Below are 15,832 nucleotides of genomic sequence, written 5' to 3'. Positions count from 1 at the left end.
CACCTAAAGTAACAGAGCTAACTGGGTATGAATCGAATAGATGAGTAAATTAATAAAGTCAGTACTGAACAGGACGACAAACAGAAGATAGGCCCATTTATGAGGCGTTAGCGCGTCCTAATCAACTAATGTGGGTGCAAACATATGACGTAATTTTTGCTGGGATAGTTCAAGTGTAGAGACGGGTTCCACCAACCTACATAAAAGCGCTCTAGCGATAGTAAAAACGAGCTTCAACATATTCGTACAAGTACAGGAACATCCAAAAGTTTTATTCTGTATCCACTTTTTAATTTGGCTTTATGTGATTGTACAGTTTACTAATTTCAACGCAAGCGGCGTGAGGTCTCCCTTTTGGGTATTTGGTACAGTCGTTATACTGGAGAGGGGCAGCCAAATATTTGACAAACTAGCCGCAAATCGTTTAGCTTAGCCAGCTAAGAGTTAAAATAATACACCGATTTAAAAAAAGAACACGCATTTCATCACGTTTGACGCGCTTAGGTATTTGTTAACGATTTGGGTTTCCATTTAATCAAGATGTCAACTCCAGCAAGACGACGTTTAATGAGAGATTTTAAACGGTAAGCGAAAGGAAAACAACAGAGAAGTAGCTAAGGTTAGCCTCCTGCCGCTAGCTTGTTAGCGTTAGCCCAAACGGCAATCAAAACTACAACACCGCTATTAAACAACAATAAAATTCAGGGTCTTAAAAACACGAGATGATCATAAGTGGGTGAAGATTCGGGTAGTACTAACGAATGTTTGACTGGTAAGCTACTGATCTGTAAAGATAATTACGCCGGGGCGCTGACACCGGTGTTAGCAAGACATCCGGGAGTAGTAACGTTCAGGTAGTGCAGCTTAAGAGTCCCGGCTTATTTTAGGTGTCGTAGTACTAACTGAGATGATCATCGACATTTAGCCTAAACTGTAAACAGCAATATTTCAATATGATTTCAGTTGGATGCGCTTCTAACTTGTAGTCAAAGAAGGTAGCCAGGTGGCCCTTCAAATCCAGGTGAAACGTTTAGATAGACTGTTCATATACACACTGATCTGGGAGACCTTCTATCCCTGGGCCTTGACAGAGGGCTACCTGAACCCGAAGATCAGAAACCATCTGCTATGCAGCCACTAAAAACCTGCACAGTATGGTCCAACCACACAGTACTGGTGGTCACAAGGTCCAAAATCTAATCTCTTCTGGGCCACTGTAACACGATATTTATAGTATTTCAGCATACTTCAAGAGCGTGAATAATAGGATGAACTTGAACTGGTTAAATCAGACAGGTAGTGGTTGTAATGGCCCTTCAGATGTGTTTTTGAAAGGACTCTTTTTGTTTTTTGCCTCAAAACATTACTTTGAAAAGTTTTAAGTTTCTGTCTTACAGCAGGCAGAAACATTAAACATCATCATAAAAACATGGCTTAAATAAAGCCGAGTAGCTCTGTAAAATATCTCATTAAGGTAAAGCTACACAAAAGAAGAAACACAATGAAACGGAAAATAGTGGAATAATATATATATATATAATTGCCAAGCACTAAGTGTATGTTATTGGTAAATATGTAGTGTCAGAGTCCTTTTAGGATTAATACATTAGGAGGTTCATTTTCAGTTTTAAATACTTAGCTCGTCTGCCCTAATGACCAGCCTAAGAGGTAATAATAGTAAAGACTTTGACAACTGACTGTTTCAGTCATTTTCTTTATCTGTGATATAACTGTGTGTCCATTTTATCTGTCAGGCTGCAAGAGGACCCTCCAGCTGGAGTTAGTGGAGCCCCATCAGAAAACAATATCATGGTATGGAATGCTGTCATTTTTGGGTAAGTTGCTCTAATAAAAGCTATATCAGACATTTTGTGGCTGTTTTGAAAAGTGCATTTTTGCAGGTGATTTATCCCCTTTACTGTTTCCTCTTTTGTAGACCTGAGGGAACACCTTTTGAAGATGGTAAGATGTCCGTAAAGCCCTTTGCATCCACATAATGCATCTCCCCAGCGCTGACCTGACATTAACTCAGCAATAAACCATGATGACTGTTAAGCATAGAGCTTTTGTAGTTGGATCATATCGATTGGTACAGTTTTGAGTATATTTTAGTGGAAGATTTGTTTTGTTTTTGGCCAGAAAGCAACAACTGCTTATCATTATGCATTGATTAAATTTAATGTATTTATTAATCTTAAACTTTTAATATTTGAAAAACATTAATAACAAGAATAAAAGAAGGCAGAGAAGACACCATCAATCACCATCAATATAGCACGATCTGATATCCTCGTGTTGGTGTTGTTCCCAGATCATCATACTAAAGGTTGTTCCAGGATCAACATTGCAAGTGACCAATCAGAATGTTGTGATGTCATACTTTTGCGACTTCGGGAAAAACCGGCGTAAAACAAAAAACTGTACTTAAGCTGCGAGAAACCGCCTCTGTCTGCCGATCAACGGACCCTGACCCTTTAATAAACGCTAAGCAGAATTGATATTGTCCTTGCAACACTGGAATTTCATAAATGCACGAATGGGTTGGTGCGCAAAAGAATAACGTCACAATAATGTGATTGGTCACTTGCAATGTTGAACCTGGAACAACATTTTCATGATGATCTGGGAACAACACCAACACGACGATATCAGATCATCCATCAATATACATGGTACTCTATATTCAAACAATTCTGTTTTGTTATGTATTTTAATTCACATTGTGCCGTTCCTTCTCTCTTTCTCTCAGGAACCTTCAAACTTACCATTGAATTCACAGAGGAATATCCAAATAAACCTCCGACAGTGAGATTTGTCTCCAAAATGTTTCATCCAAATGGTATCTACCAACATACTGAGTTTGAGATATTTATTGATGTTAAAATAATCACGCCCTAAAGTTTTAACATTGTGTGGTCTCCAATGCTCTTTTGCAGTGTATGCAGACGGCAGCATATGCTTAGATATTCTTCAGAATCGTTGGAGTCCAACCTACGATGTGTCTTCAATCTTAACTTCAATACAGGTATCCTGCCGCCTTACAGTAATGAGTACGCAGCTCTGACTCTTATGCCATAAAATGTTATTAGAAACCTAACCCACAGGCATTCTCTGTTGTGTATTTAAAGTCTTTACTGGATGAGCCAAACCCAAACAGTCCTGCCAACAGCCAAGCAGCCCAGCTCTACCAGGAAAACAAACGGGAGTACGAGAAAAGGGTTTCCGCTATTGTTGAACAGAGTTGGCGTGACTGTTGACCCCCGTTGTCGTTGGGAGTATGAACAGTGTCCAGCCCAGTAACAAGAAAACACTGATCAAGAAAATTGACCGATCTCACCAAAATGAAATGACACATCTTAAAAAATCCTTTGGTATATTTGTCCCCCTAACTGTTGCAAAGTTTGTATGCCGTTGTGTTGTGGCATTCACTCCTGCTGAATGCTGTCGTTGGGCAATAGCGTATGTTTGGTAAAAGTTAATGTACCTTGTTATATCCGGGTTACTTGCTACATGCCCCAACATTTTTTTTTTCTCTCTTCTCTCAGCTGTCACTTTTCTACCCATTTATTCATACATGAAGTAATGTGGTCGGATGATCGGGCGACAGATACTTAGATGTGCTTGCTGTGTGGTTTGCTGTGTAGATACTGGCAGCTCATATTTACAAAAAGCAAAGCTGTTCTTGGGTGTTTTGGGGCTCACTCTTCTTGGTTTTGTCTCTGCCTATCAAAAGCCTTTAAGAGGGATCGAAAATTAACCCGGCATAGACATCTATCCCTCTAACTCAGCAGATGCCTTTTGGGGGTCATTTTCTCTCTCAGCTTTTCTTGTAAAGCCATGCCTTTGATTTAAAAGGAAAAAAAAATCTAAACACAAATGTCCCTCTTCAATACAGAGAAAGGATATTTAGTACCCTGTCCAAGCACTTAACTTGGTTTCATAATGCTGACTTTTTAAAGCTGTGTAAACATTTCTATGCTATTTTACAATCTTGGAAATCAGCTGCCATAAAAAGCTGATTACACTGTTTTAAACAGGATGGTGTCCATTTTCAGATTATAAACCTTTGCACCGGTAACCCATGTAACAAACTGTACATTTTCTTGTAAATAAAAATAAATATACACCATTTGTTTGCTACTTATTTCTTAACCCAGAAGAACAAAATATTTGAATTAATTTCAGCCTCTTTGATGATTCTCAGTTTTAATTTATTCAGTCATTACAGCTGTGAAAACAAGCAGACACGTTGACTGTACTCACATAAACCAACACATCTGACATTAACAAAGATCACAGCTTACAATGTGAAGATTTTCTGCTCATGGATGCAGCTCTTGTAAAATGATCTCCATGTTCTGAAATAGCAAACAACATTGCAGGTATTGCTGAATACAGATGCCTTATCACTACAGTGGGACTGGTATGAGCACCTAGCTACAGTTTGATGTTAATGCCGCTATAATCCTTGTCTTTGATGAGTTAACTGTCTACCAATGTTCACAAACAAGCAGTGAGAAAAGCTGCATATTCTGCCAGGTTTCTTAAATAGTCACAGAACAAAACAAAAGGTGACAAAAGCCTAAATTTGTTGGTTTTTTTTAAACTGGAAAGAATTGCATTAACTGGAGCGTCATTAGGATATGTTACCACAATGCACTGACCACAAGCTCATGTGGAAAAGCAGGAGAGACAAAAAGACAAAATCCATCCTACAGCCCCTGTTAGAGCGAAAATATAGTTCATGGCAAAGGAATGCTGAAACCACCAGATACCTGAAAGATTCTCGTTTATTAACATGTGCTGGAAATTTGCAACATAGTACAAACACAGCAGGTACGCTTGAGTGCAGTTTGCCTTCAAGTCCAAGACGATGAATGCGTCCTTTAAAAAAAAATATATACGATTTTTCCTATCATGCAATTTAGTGTGAGGCCTGAGGTTTCACAAGCTCGTATCGGCCCACCTGTCCTTCCTGTAGAAGTTGACCAATGAGCTGGTCTTTGTGTACTTTGCGGCTGACGACGAGGAAGCGTTGCCATCCCTGTCCGTACGACTTGCTTCGCAGCCCGTATTTCTGGGATATCTGGTGGATCTGTTTGCGTTCGTCATTGGTGAGGTCGGTGGAGAAGCGCAGATCGTCCTGGCGCTCTGAACTGGCGTAGTTCCGAATGATGTCCTCGATGTCGCGCTTGCTGAGCTGATTTGCGGTTTTATCCGTGTCCATACCCAAACCCTCTCTCGAGAACTGTTCCTTCACTCTGATCGGCTCCGCAATTCCATCCCCGTCGCGGCCCAGACCGCCTCCTTTCCAGCCCATCTTCCGGAGCAGCTGGTTTCCAATGTTGTCTTCCTTTATCTCCTGCCTCGTGGCCTCTTCGCCTGAGCGACCCATGATCTGAGAACGTGATATGGCGTCGCTGTGACCCTCCTTTCTTAAGTTGGATTTGACCACAGCCTGCGTCTGTCTCAGTGTGGCTAAAGCCTCCATCGCTGCAATGTGCTTCACTATTTTCTTTGGCCCAATTCCTGCTGCGACATACTGTCCTTCTAAGTAAACTTCACACTTCCAGCGATGATCGGGCAGAACTGTAAACTTGTAATCAGCAGTCACTTTATTAAACTGAGCGGTATCATTAATAATGCAGATCGCATTGTCAGAGTTTTCCAGGATGACCAGCTCGCTCAGCTTCTTTTTGCCACCTTGTTGCCCGAATCGTCCACCACAATCTGACTGAATATTTCCTCTGGAGTACTGAGACTGCGGTTGTCGTTGCTGCTGCAGCTGCTGCTGCATCTGCTCCTGCTGCTGCCGTTGCGCTTGGTTCAGGCGAAGTTTTCTGACCGCCTCCTGCGCCGCTGCGTGCTTAGAGCTCTTTTTGGTGCCCATCGCCTGTGCCACCAGCTCGTCCTGCAGGAAAACGCTGCACAGCCATGTAGTGCTGTTGGGTAGCAGATCAAATTTATAGTCTATCTTCATGCGATTAAAAGCTGCAGAGTTGTTCAGTATGCAGATAGCGTCGTGAGCATTGTCCAACACCACAAACTCTGTCCAGTGCTTACGTTTGTCAGGCTCGTACTGGCCCTTGGAGCTAGGCGTCGGCTTATCTTCCGGGTTGCGGAGTGCAGGCAAAAATGCTGGTGTTGGGCTGTGTAGCTGGCACACGACCATGTCATTAACTACAGCGTGTCTGAATTTACGCTGCACGACACGAACCTCGACCGGCTTCAGGAAAAGTTTTACAGCCTGCTCGGAGGCTCTGTCTCTTGCCCCGTTTTTACTTCCGGAGTATCCAGTAGCGAGATACACACCCTGGCATCTCAGCTCACAGGCGTAGCCGTCTGTCGGTACTTTCTTGTTCTTTGGTAGATCAGCCTGAGGAATGTCCTTCAGGCTCACATAAATATACTCGGGGTTGGTTTTGCAGGCCTGGATGCTACGGCTCAACATGAAATTATAGTTTGGTGAGTCACTTCCAGTCATGTACATAGGGTCCCTAAAAGCAACAGCCAGTGCAGATGCTACATTGGCAATCAGCCTTTGCTTCTCATCTAATGTTGGCTGAGATATTGGAAGAGGCTGCAACGAAGAGCCCGACTGAGAAACATTAGGACTGCTCCTCCCCGGGCTATTGTAGACTCTGCTGAACAGCCTGCTCGATGACGGCCTGTCTTGATGGCTGTAGCCCAAACCCTGACGTCCCGAATCCCAGCCTCCCGATCGCCCCCCTCCCCCGTACCCGTTGTACCTGGGCGGCTGAGAGTAAGAGTCTGAACTCCGGAAGTTTTGGGCTTCATATTTTGCCGTGTACTCCTGCTGCGTTTTTGCCAAGAAGTTTGACGACGACCCACGACTTCCATAACCCAACCCACTACCTGCAGAAATGTCTCTGTCTCTTTCTCGGTCCCTGTGGGACCCCCAGGAGTCAGATGTGTATGTTGGCACTCTGTCAAAAGCGGGCCTCATTGAGGAGGATCCCTGTGCTCTGCTGCTGCTGTTGTATGAAAAGTGTTCAGAGTCCCTCGGACTGTACAGCTCGCTCCTCCTGCGCTCCTTATCGTTCTCCTTCTCATCAGTGTAGGTTCCTCCGCTGCTCCCGCCGCTTACGAAGTGCACCGGCTCAAATCGAGGTCTGGAACCAAATTTTGTCAAAGGCATTTTTCTCATGGGCTCCTCTCCTGCAATAAAATGACACAAGGAAGCAATTAAGGAAAAACAAAAGGGACCCATATGATCACAGATGTTTACAAAAAAACATAATAAAGACATCTTTTATAAAACAGAGAGCTAACTTATTTTTATTGTTAATTACAGTGGCATTTAGGGATGCAATGATACCAATTTTTTCAAACCAATACTTGGATCTGAGTACTTGCCGATACAGAGTACAAAAACCGATACTTCTACCACACACACACACACAAATACACACACACACAAATGCAATGAATTGGAAGACAGGTTTTATTTATTCTCTGCCGATAAAAAATAAAATCTTAATAAAAATGACCACAAAAAAATTTCAAGTGAAAAATAAGCACTTCTGTTAAATTATTGCAGAGTCTCCACATTGTAATTTTACAAAATATCACTGAACTATTGGCACTGTCTCGAGCTTTCAGAATAATAAATAAACACTTCTGTTTGGAATAAAATAAATACAAATTAGGTTTGAGAATAAAATAAACTTTTAAATTATTGCAGAGTGTCCATAATGTAAACAAACAAACAAAATAACGAAAGTATTTGGCATTGACGAACAAACTCCTCATCTGCCCGTGGATTATCAGTCCACTGTGCCGTTAAACCAAGGACTGACATCGCGCACACACCTCTTCAGAAAGTTTTGGCACCATTATCTCCCTGATGTGTGGGCGGTTGGGAATTTCATATCGTAGCTCGAGTATGCTGAGAAGACGGTTCAATCCTATGTTTTCCACGACCGGCATTGGCTGGTCATCCAGAGCGATAAAATGAGTCAGAGCCTCTGTTATTTTAACTGCCCGTGGATTTTCTCTTGACATTTTTCATCGCTTTTCCAAAACCTGAGTTAAAGTTGGCTGTTCCACACTGCTGACATTTTGTTTAGCCTAGCTACAGCAGCCTCCAGTTTCTCTTTTTTATCTGGAGCTGCCAGTCTCACTCGCCTAACCCTGTGCCTGTTTAGCGCGGGATGTCCCCCTAGTGACCAATCTAAAAAACTACAACAGAAATTACAAGCCACCCTCTGATTAATGAAATAAGTTAGTATCGGTTCATGGTATCGGTTAACTTTTACCAGTATGAGTACACACAAATTTTACAGTATCGGCCCCGATACCCGGTATCGGGGCCGATACTGTAAAATTTGTGTGTACTCATACTCGTAAAAGTTAACCGATACCGGTATCGGTATCGGTGCATCCCTAGTGGCATTTATTGTCAGGTTCATAAACATATGAAGAGCTAGTGCACAACATGTTAATGGTGTGAAGAGCTGAGCCACATTAGGTTTTCAGACTAACTGTAGTTTTGAGTAATGATTTAACCAAATGATTTGGTCATTTAAAACAAATGGCAACATTTTTCATAATGGATTTTTACATATGCATGTCAGATGTATGCTAAATAGTGCTGTGTGATCTGACTACATGTGTGTCTGCATCTTCAAAACTAAATGATAAAAATTAAAGGAAGAAAAAAAAAAACACACTAGCACCTTATTTACAGATAGTGTCATTGCAGGATAACGACGTACACCTATTGCATCCCTGGTCTGTAAACAACAACAACAACAACAACACAGAACTGTCTTTATACTTTCAAAATAGAGAGCTGCAATGTTGCTGAAACCTGAAGCGTTAAAACACACCTCTGACTCAGGTTTCCTCTGCTACTCCCTGTGAGCCTGGTGAGGTAGATTTAATCAGCACATAAGCTGTGTGCTCTGCTGAACTTTGCATTTATCTAAACAGTAGTGCTGGCAGCTATGCAACTGTGTGTACATTTTCTTATTATTACTATTAAACACAATTAATAACAGCAGCTCCTACTTTCCTGAACTCTCGATGTGTGCGCACTCCAATGTCGATGATTGGATACAGGATCATTATGAAATTAGAGTGATCTTATTAATTCAATTCATTATTGTTAGTCTGTAAAAGTCAGTGCTGGCTGAACCACTGAGGCTGCCACTGTAGTGACATTGGAGCATGTCAATGGAAAAGTGTACTCAGTAGTCAGTATAAGCTTTTAATGATGCAAGTTTACATGTGATAGAATACTGCAGGATGACCTTTTGATGACTTAGACTGTTGTCCACTGCAAGACTTGTTTCTGTTTTAGAAATTCTTTCCCACAGCGATAAGAGCTGAACAAGCAGTTTCACTCCTACCAGGAGGAGGAGAGCTGGACACTTATCTGCGCTTCCTAACAAGAAGAAGGGCCGCGTCCTTCAGAATCACACACACACCTGCATACGCACATACATACGCACTAACATTCCTCTATCTATGAATAGACGTATTCACTGTTGTATTATTTTTGTATATAAATACAGACAAGTGCAAGAACAGAGCGCACATCACAGAGCCCCCACTCTGGTGCGAGCGCTCTGTGACCGCCCTGCAGCGTGTGTGTCTCCGCTCTCTGACTCTCAGCTGAAGACGTTGAGAACAGATCTGTTATCTGTGACTCTGTTCCAGGATCCAGCACTGATTCCTGACGCCGTGGGAAGCCAGCACCGAAGTCTGTGCACAGCCCTCTTAGATGGGACGTGAATTCGGGTCCGTGCCGGTGTTTATAGTCTGGTCCACGGCGGTGGGATTCAGTCTGGCGATCCGAACCACCAGTGAGACGTCTGAGGGTGAGAAACACTATTTTGATGTATAAAACCGCCGAGGTGGTTTTAAGAAACGCGTGTGACAAAATAGGTTTAAGTTCGCCAAAAAGAACTAAGTTTAGACTGGTTTTAGAGGTAGCCGGAAGTACTTCGTGACAAATTAGCACGCAAATGTCTATGTGTGTGTGTGTCTGAAGTAAGTTGATTTTACAGCACAATAAGCTGCTGAACTACTTCCATTTTTGTTTTCTTTGCTGAGGCTCACATACTGGTGACAAAGGAGAACGGTTGAGTTTCATCTCATAAAACTGATACAGCTTCACTGTTAGGGTGAAGTCGAAGGCCGTATCAGTAAACCACTCTGAAGTCAAGCGTGCCGGTGACGGCCCAGCAAAATCTTTGAAGATGGAGAATAAACAAGCAAAAGTAACACCTGATGAGAAATGTTTAGAAAAACAACAAGCCAGAGCAGGACTAATCCAAAAAGAAAGGGAGAGGAATGCATAGTGGACGAGCAAGAGGTGGAGGCAGACACACACCAAACAGTGGCTTTAGCACCACATGCTGGGAGTGTGGAAAAGAGGGACAATTTGCACGTGACTGTAAGACACAGAATGATTGGCTGCCAGCACCCAGACAGATGAAAGGGAGAGACAGAAAATAAAAAGTAAAAGCATTAACAAACAATGGAAGAGTATAGACTTTTCCAAGCATGGGCGATCAAAACTGAAGGGACAACTGAAAATTAGAGATCAAAGTAGAGATCACAGAAACCGGATTGTGTTATCAGCCGACTGAAGTTTAAAAAGGGCTGGAAACAGACCCGACTGAATACACATAAATATTATTATCTAAAGGAATTACAATAATTCTGATGGCAAAAGAACCAAACGGGACAGGCAAAAAAAAAAAAAAATTAAAAAACCTAAATACAAAAGGAAAAAAGTAAAATAAACAAAAGGCTAAATTAAATTAGACCTTAACAATGAAACATAGTTGGGATGAAGATCATGCCCAGAATGAATAGAATGAAAGAAAATACATGATTCACACAAACACATATTAAATAAATAGAGAGATGCATAAGGTATATTAAGGTTGTGTCATTGCTCAGCCAAGGAAAGTGTGTGAAAAGGAAAATGTCTCCAGCTTGGGAAAGGGTGAAACTGCAGATCACCTGCAGCCCTTGGTGGATGCAAAATAAAATATAAATAAAATATTGTAATATACTATTGCTGTTATATAAAAAAAGATAATAGCTTTAATAATGAAATAATATTAATATGAAGAGGCACCTTAGTCAGTTATGATATGAGGTGGATAACTGTTAAACGTAGTCTGCATCAAGCTTAAGGTTTGCTCAAATTCAGTACAATGACATATGAGATGAAGAAAATAAAGAAAATATCTAAACTAATTATTATATATATATTATTAACTTCTCCCAAAGTCAAGAACCAACAGACTTAAAAACTCCTTTGTCCCACACGCCATCAGACTGTTTAACTCCTCTCTGGAGGGGAAACAGGAGGACAAAGGAGGGGGAACAACTAAGCTGTAGTGCCTCTTCACTTCACTGTGCAATTACATTTTGTGCAATAGCAATACTTTTGTTAATAGTCAACGGTGCAATAGACCTCAATACTTTAAATGTGCAATTCACTTGTATTTTTATTTTTATTCCATTTATCCCCTTCGTATATTTTATTTATATATGTCTCTGTATTTATATATGTGGATATATATAATATTCTGCTCATGCTCTGTAACTTCTGTCGGTGCTGTGCTTTTGGAAACCGAATTTCCCAGAGGAACCCACCCGAGGGATTAATATAGTTTTATCTTATCTTATCTTAACTATTGTCAGTGCTGAGTGGTGCTTGGAAACATATCCTGATGACCTATGTGGGATTCACAATGCCACATTTGTGTCCACCTGAGTGGGTATTGGGCTATGCAGAGTGAAGGATTATGTGTGCGACCTACAAATTTTACTTCAGCTCTTTTGTCTCCTATGCAGCGATCTAAAGGGCCCAATAATAGCCTAAACAAGAATGGCGCACAGACCAGGTTCCCCTGGTAAATATAAACTGAAAACTTCTGATCTGCATGGGGCCGGTGCACAGCTATGAGAGCCCCATTATAAAGGACTGAGTAGACTTGCACTGACAGGCTGTCGTGTCCATAGTGAGGCCATTTTGCTAGAGTTGGATGATGGGAAGATACAGAATAAATCTTAAATTAGTAGTAATATTACATTTATTTTATTCTCTCATCAAACGTTTTGATTGTGCATCACAGCAGCTTGGTTTGGTCTCGTTGATGAACAAAACTTGACACTGTCTTTGTTCCTGTTTTTAAGATCATGTTGCTATCAAACACAGAAAACTTGCTGTATCTGATGATCACATCCTGGGGAAAACTAGGAATTTAAGTTCCGCTGATGGCTGATGTCCCGGAGTAACTTTGGCACGTTAAAACAGAAACAGGAAATGACAGCAACCCAGATAAACACTCACTGCCATCAGAAGAAATGTGTCTCTTTTTTGCTTCAGAACTGGGACTTGGCTCAAAGGAGGGCATCTCGCCAGTGTCCGTCCCTTCTGCCATAACCAGCACCGTCCAAGTCAAATCCAGGCCATACCTGTTAATGGGGCCAAGGATTTCAGACAGATTAGGCAAATGTATGTGTTACAGTTTCAGCATAAATAACCAGAGGTCATCTTTTTCTTGCTGCATTAAGGGGTCACCACAGTGGATCATCTACCTTCATCACACTACACCTGCCATCCTCCTCCGTCACAACAACCTCCTACATGTCCTTCTCCTTTCTCTTATCCTCCTGCCTGGCAGCCCCACATTTAACATCCTGTATCCAATATATCCACGATCTCACCTCTGCTCATTTTCAAGCCATCCCAGACTTGCCTCTCTAATGCTGCCTCCAAATCGCTCAACCCAAGCTGTCCTCTGATATACTCATTTGTAATCGTGCGCATCCTGGTCCCTCCTAGTGAAAATCTTAGCATTTTCAGCACTTCCACCTCCAGCTCTAAATCCTGTCTTCCTGTCAGTTCCTGAAGCATACATCACAGCAGCTCTCACTACCATCTTGTAAGCCTTGCCTTTCACTCTTCTTACTATCCTTCTGCCACTCATCTCTACCCTCTCCATTCTGCCTGCACTCTTGGCCTAAGTATTAAAGCTTGTTCGCTTTCACAACCTCTACTCCGTATCTTCACTGTCTTCTTCTCATTTACACACGTGATGCTTCTGCTGACTTTCACTTCTCATCAGTCCATACCTCCACATCCCCAAACTTTCCTCCACCCGGTCCCTAAAGATAACAATGTCATCTGTGAACACCTTATCCAGACACATCTGTTAACCTTCTCACGATCACTGTAACAAGAAGGGGTTTAGAGAAGATCCCTGTCTCACTGTCCTCATACATGTCCTGCATCATTCTCACACACTTCTCTGTCACTCCTGACTTTCTCTCACAGTACCACAGCTTCTCTCCTCGCGCCCTATCACATGCTTTCTGTAGCTCCACTGACACAAATAGCTGGAGGTAACGCGTTCATTCACACTCCATGCGGTTAGCAGAGAAAACGGTCTGTAGAGTCTAAAATACAAAATCGGTGAATGGGCAAAATGTTAAAATGCCGTAATTTATATTTTAAGCCTATTATGGATGTTAAAGTGTGAGAAAACAGCTGGATTTCATGCCATCACAGTCGCCTCGACATAGTGACGCAGTACACCGACAGCTTCCATCCTATGCAGGGTCCATCCCTCACAAGCAAACACGTTGAACAAGCTAAACACATTTATCAACATTTAAGTTTCTCGTTAGATATCAGTGTAGTGCTCTTACCTTAAGGTGTAGCCTTTGATCCCATCTACATGTACGCCTGTCTTTTAACTGAGCTGGAAAAAGCGCATTTATTCTTACGATCAACCGGCAATTATTATTATCGTGCTAGCATTAGCCTGCTAACTGATTCTGTAGCTTCCAGCTAACCCAGCCCCGCATCAAAAGCTTGATCACACTCTTTGATAACAGTTAAAGGGTCAAAACAGACCTAAGAAGAAACCGTCTGGTAGGTGTGTTTCCCTTACGAACTCTTTCCTGAAAAATTGTAGTTGAAAATGTTACAAAAAAACAGCTTGCAGCTACAGCTAGCCATTCAGCTAGCAGGAAGCATCCATTTTCTGGTCCAGCTACAGCAAAATCATGGCGTCTGTCACCGCACTGCCCCAGAATGCATTGCGTTTGATTATTAGAGAGCACATGTAGCGTACAAAACAGGCTCTCGTGGTTTGTGTTTGCAGTGCTTTGCTACAGTCTTGAGCCTCCTCTCGTTTCTTTGTATTTTGCTTCCAGTGATCCGGACTTTCTTGGATTTTTTATGGTGTTCAAAAGCAATAGTTCACCAGGCTGAAGAAAACATTTGATTTGTTTACATTTATTTAGTTTAATCTACAGAAGTGTCAAATTATGACATACCTATACTAGTATTTTTGCAGAAACAGGGTGATTCCCAAAGACTTATTAGCTGAAAACTTGGCTGGAAAGTGGACAATTAGTATAAGACAAATAACAAGTGGAAGGTCTTTGGGAAAGAAAATAATGAATAATCAATAGTATCTGAAAGTCATGCAGGAACTGAGAGACTTCCAATTTAATTTAATGTATCGCCTTAAGGTGCTTTATATTGTAATAGAAAAACCCCAGCCTCAAATGACCTTCTATGAGCAAGCACATGGCAACACTGGGAAGGAAAAACATCCTTTTAACAGGAAGAAACCTCCCACAGAACCAGGCTCAGGGACAGACAGTTATCTCCCACGGCTGGTCGGGAGTCGGGAGGAAGACAGAGATTAATAATAAGTAATGATTTAATGCATCAGATGATCGGTCTGCTAAGTGAAACAGGGAAATGACACAAGAGCTGGTCTGAAAACCTCGAGCAGGGATTTATGAGTCTAAATTTGAAATCTTTGGTTCAAATTTTGATCACTATGTTGATGTACAATTTACTTTTTAATACACAGTGTTGCTTACCGTTTGTTTTTGTCAAAGGTCATGCAGACTGCTGCGATGTTTTGTTGTTGTTTTTCTTGTTACTGTTGTTTGATCCCTTTGCAAAGGTAAATGCAACTTAGGACAACCTGGTTGTGTCTCAATGTCTTTCAGATTTGCAGAATGAGCTTGGTTGGTGTCAGAAGTGGGATCTCTTGGCTTTTACTGATCTCGCAAGAAGGCTTACAGCCTCTAACCTCATGTATTTGAGAGATGAGTAGCCTGATTATTTGGACCCCAGACCCTCTCCATGGGGATTTCTAGGAATGGAGCACGTTGTCCTCAAATAGCGAGAGATCTGAAATAAACTGTTAGAATTTAGGGGGACGAAACAGGAAAACAATTGTTTCTCTGTGTTCACATCTGGTCAAAAGGTGATTTCAGGGATGAGTAAATGCTGTGTTCCAGGAACACTGGGAATATTTTTCAAGGAGAGAGTAATTGAAGACCGGGTCCTCCTTGCTGAATTGACTGTTCATCAAATTATGGTGAAAAACACTTTGGATTTGTGGTGATGATTGCCTCTAGAGTAGAGATCAGGCACGTCAGATAGACAAAACTGGACATTTGTGAGCGTGGGAAACAAGTCTGATAAAGAAAAACACCAATCAAGACTTGGATTGTCTCCAAATGTGGTTTATGTAAAGATAGAGTGATCAGGGCTTTTTGTGTTTGGATAAAACATTCTGGATTTCTGCAAGGACAGAAATTCAAGAGATAGAATACAAGAGAAAAAACATGTTCAAAATCACCCGAAAGCATTAAATATGTGGAAGTATGAGAAGCTTTGACAGAAAAAGTTCTCGTCTGTATCTCTCGTTAGAGCCTCGGTGTATTAGAATGGACCATGACCCTGACTGTGGCCCTTCAATGGCTACACCTACTCCACCTCCACCCCCACCATTTAACAGCGATGACGAGG

General features: G+C 41.6%; 2 protein-coding genes across 2 annotated transcripts; one reads left to right on the top strand and one right to left on the bottom strand.

Moving 5' to 3' along the window:
- Positions 1-235: 235 nt before the first annotated feature.
- Positions 236-4,129, top strand: ube2a (ubiquitin-conjugating enzyme E2A (RAD6 homolog)). Its single transcript, XM_087851666.1, has 6 exons — positions 236-584; positions 1,755-1,835; positions 1,937-1,962; positions 2,750-2,839; positions 2,937-3,025; positions 3,129-4,129. The coding sequence occupies exons 1-6, from the start codon at positions 541-543 to the stop codon at positions 3,255-3,257; spliced, it is 459 nt and encodes a 152-aa protein (XP_087707792.1). The 5' UTR covers positions 236-540; the 3' UTR covers positions 3,258-4,129.
- A 60-nt stretch (positions 4,130-4,189) lies between these two features.
- Positions 4,190-14,079, bottom strand: nkrf (NFKB repressing factor). Its single transcript, XM_006803215.2, has 3 exons — positions 13,702-14,079; positions 12,341-12,465; positions 4,190-7,179 (listed from the first exon to the last, which is right to left on the bottom strand). Exons 2-3 carry the CDS (start codon positions 12,429-12,431, stop codon positions 4,925-4,927), a joined length of 2,346 nt encoding a protein of 781 aa, XP_006803278.2. The 5' UTR covers positions 12,432-12,465; positions 13,702-14,079; the 3' UTR covers positions 4,190-4,924.
- Between the last annotated feature and the right edge of the window lie 1,753 nt (positions 14,080-15,832).

The sequence above is a fragment of the Neolamprologus brichardi genome, chromosome 2 (assembly GCF_056152115.1).
Source record: "Neolamprologus brichardi isolate AB-2024 chromosome 2, ASM5615211v1, whole genome shotgun sequence".
In the NCBI taxonomy this organism is placed as follows: domain Eukaryota; kingdom Metazoa; phylum Chordata; class Actinopteri; order Cichliformes; family Cichlidae; genus Neolamprologus; species Neolamprologus brichardi.
This window is presented reverse-complemented; position numbering and strand designations above follow the sequence as displayed.

Excerpts from the sequence above, each read along its gene's own strand:
- ube2a (XM_087851666.1), top strand. The coding sequence starts at position 541 with ATGTCAACTCCAGCAAGACGACGTTTAATGAGAGATTTTAAACG. Across the intron at positions 585-1,754 it reads TTAATGAGAGATTTTAAACG|GCTGCAAGAGGACCCTCCAG; the intron begins GTAAGCGAAAGG and ends TTTATCTGTCAG. Across the intron at positions 2,840-2,936 it reads CAAAATGTTTCATCCAAATG|TGTATGCAGACGGCAGCATA; the intron begins GTATCTACCAAC and ends GCTCTTTTGCAG.
- nkrf (XM_006803215.2), bottom strand. The coding sequence starts at position 12,431 with ATGGCAGAAGGGACGGACACTGGCGAGATGCCCTCCTTTGAGCCAAGT. Across the intron at positions 7,180-12,340 it reads ACACATTTCTTCTGATGGCA|GAGAGGAGCCCATGAGAAAA; the intron begins GTGAGTGTTTAT and ends ATTTTATTGCAG.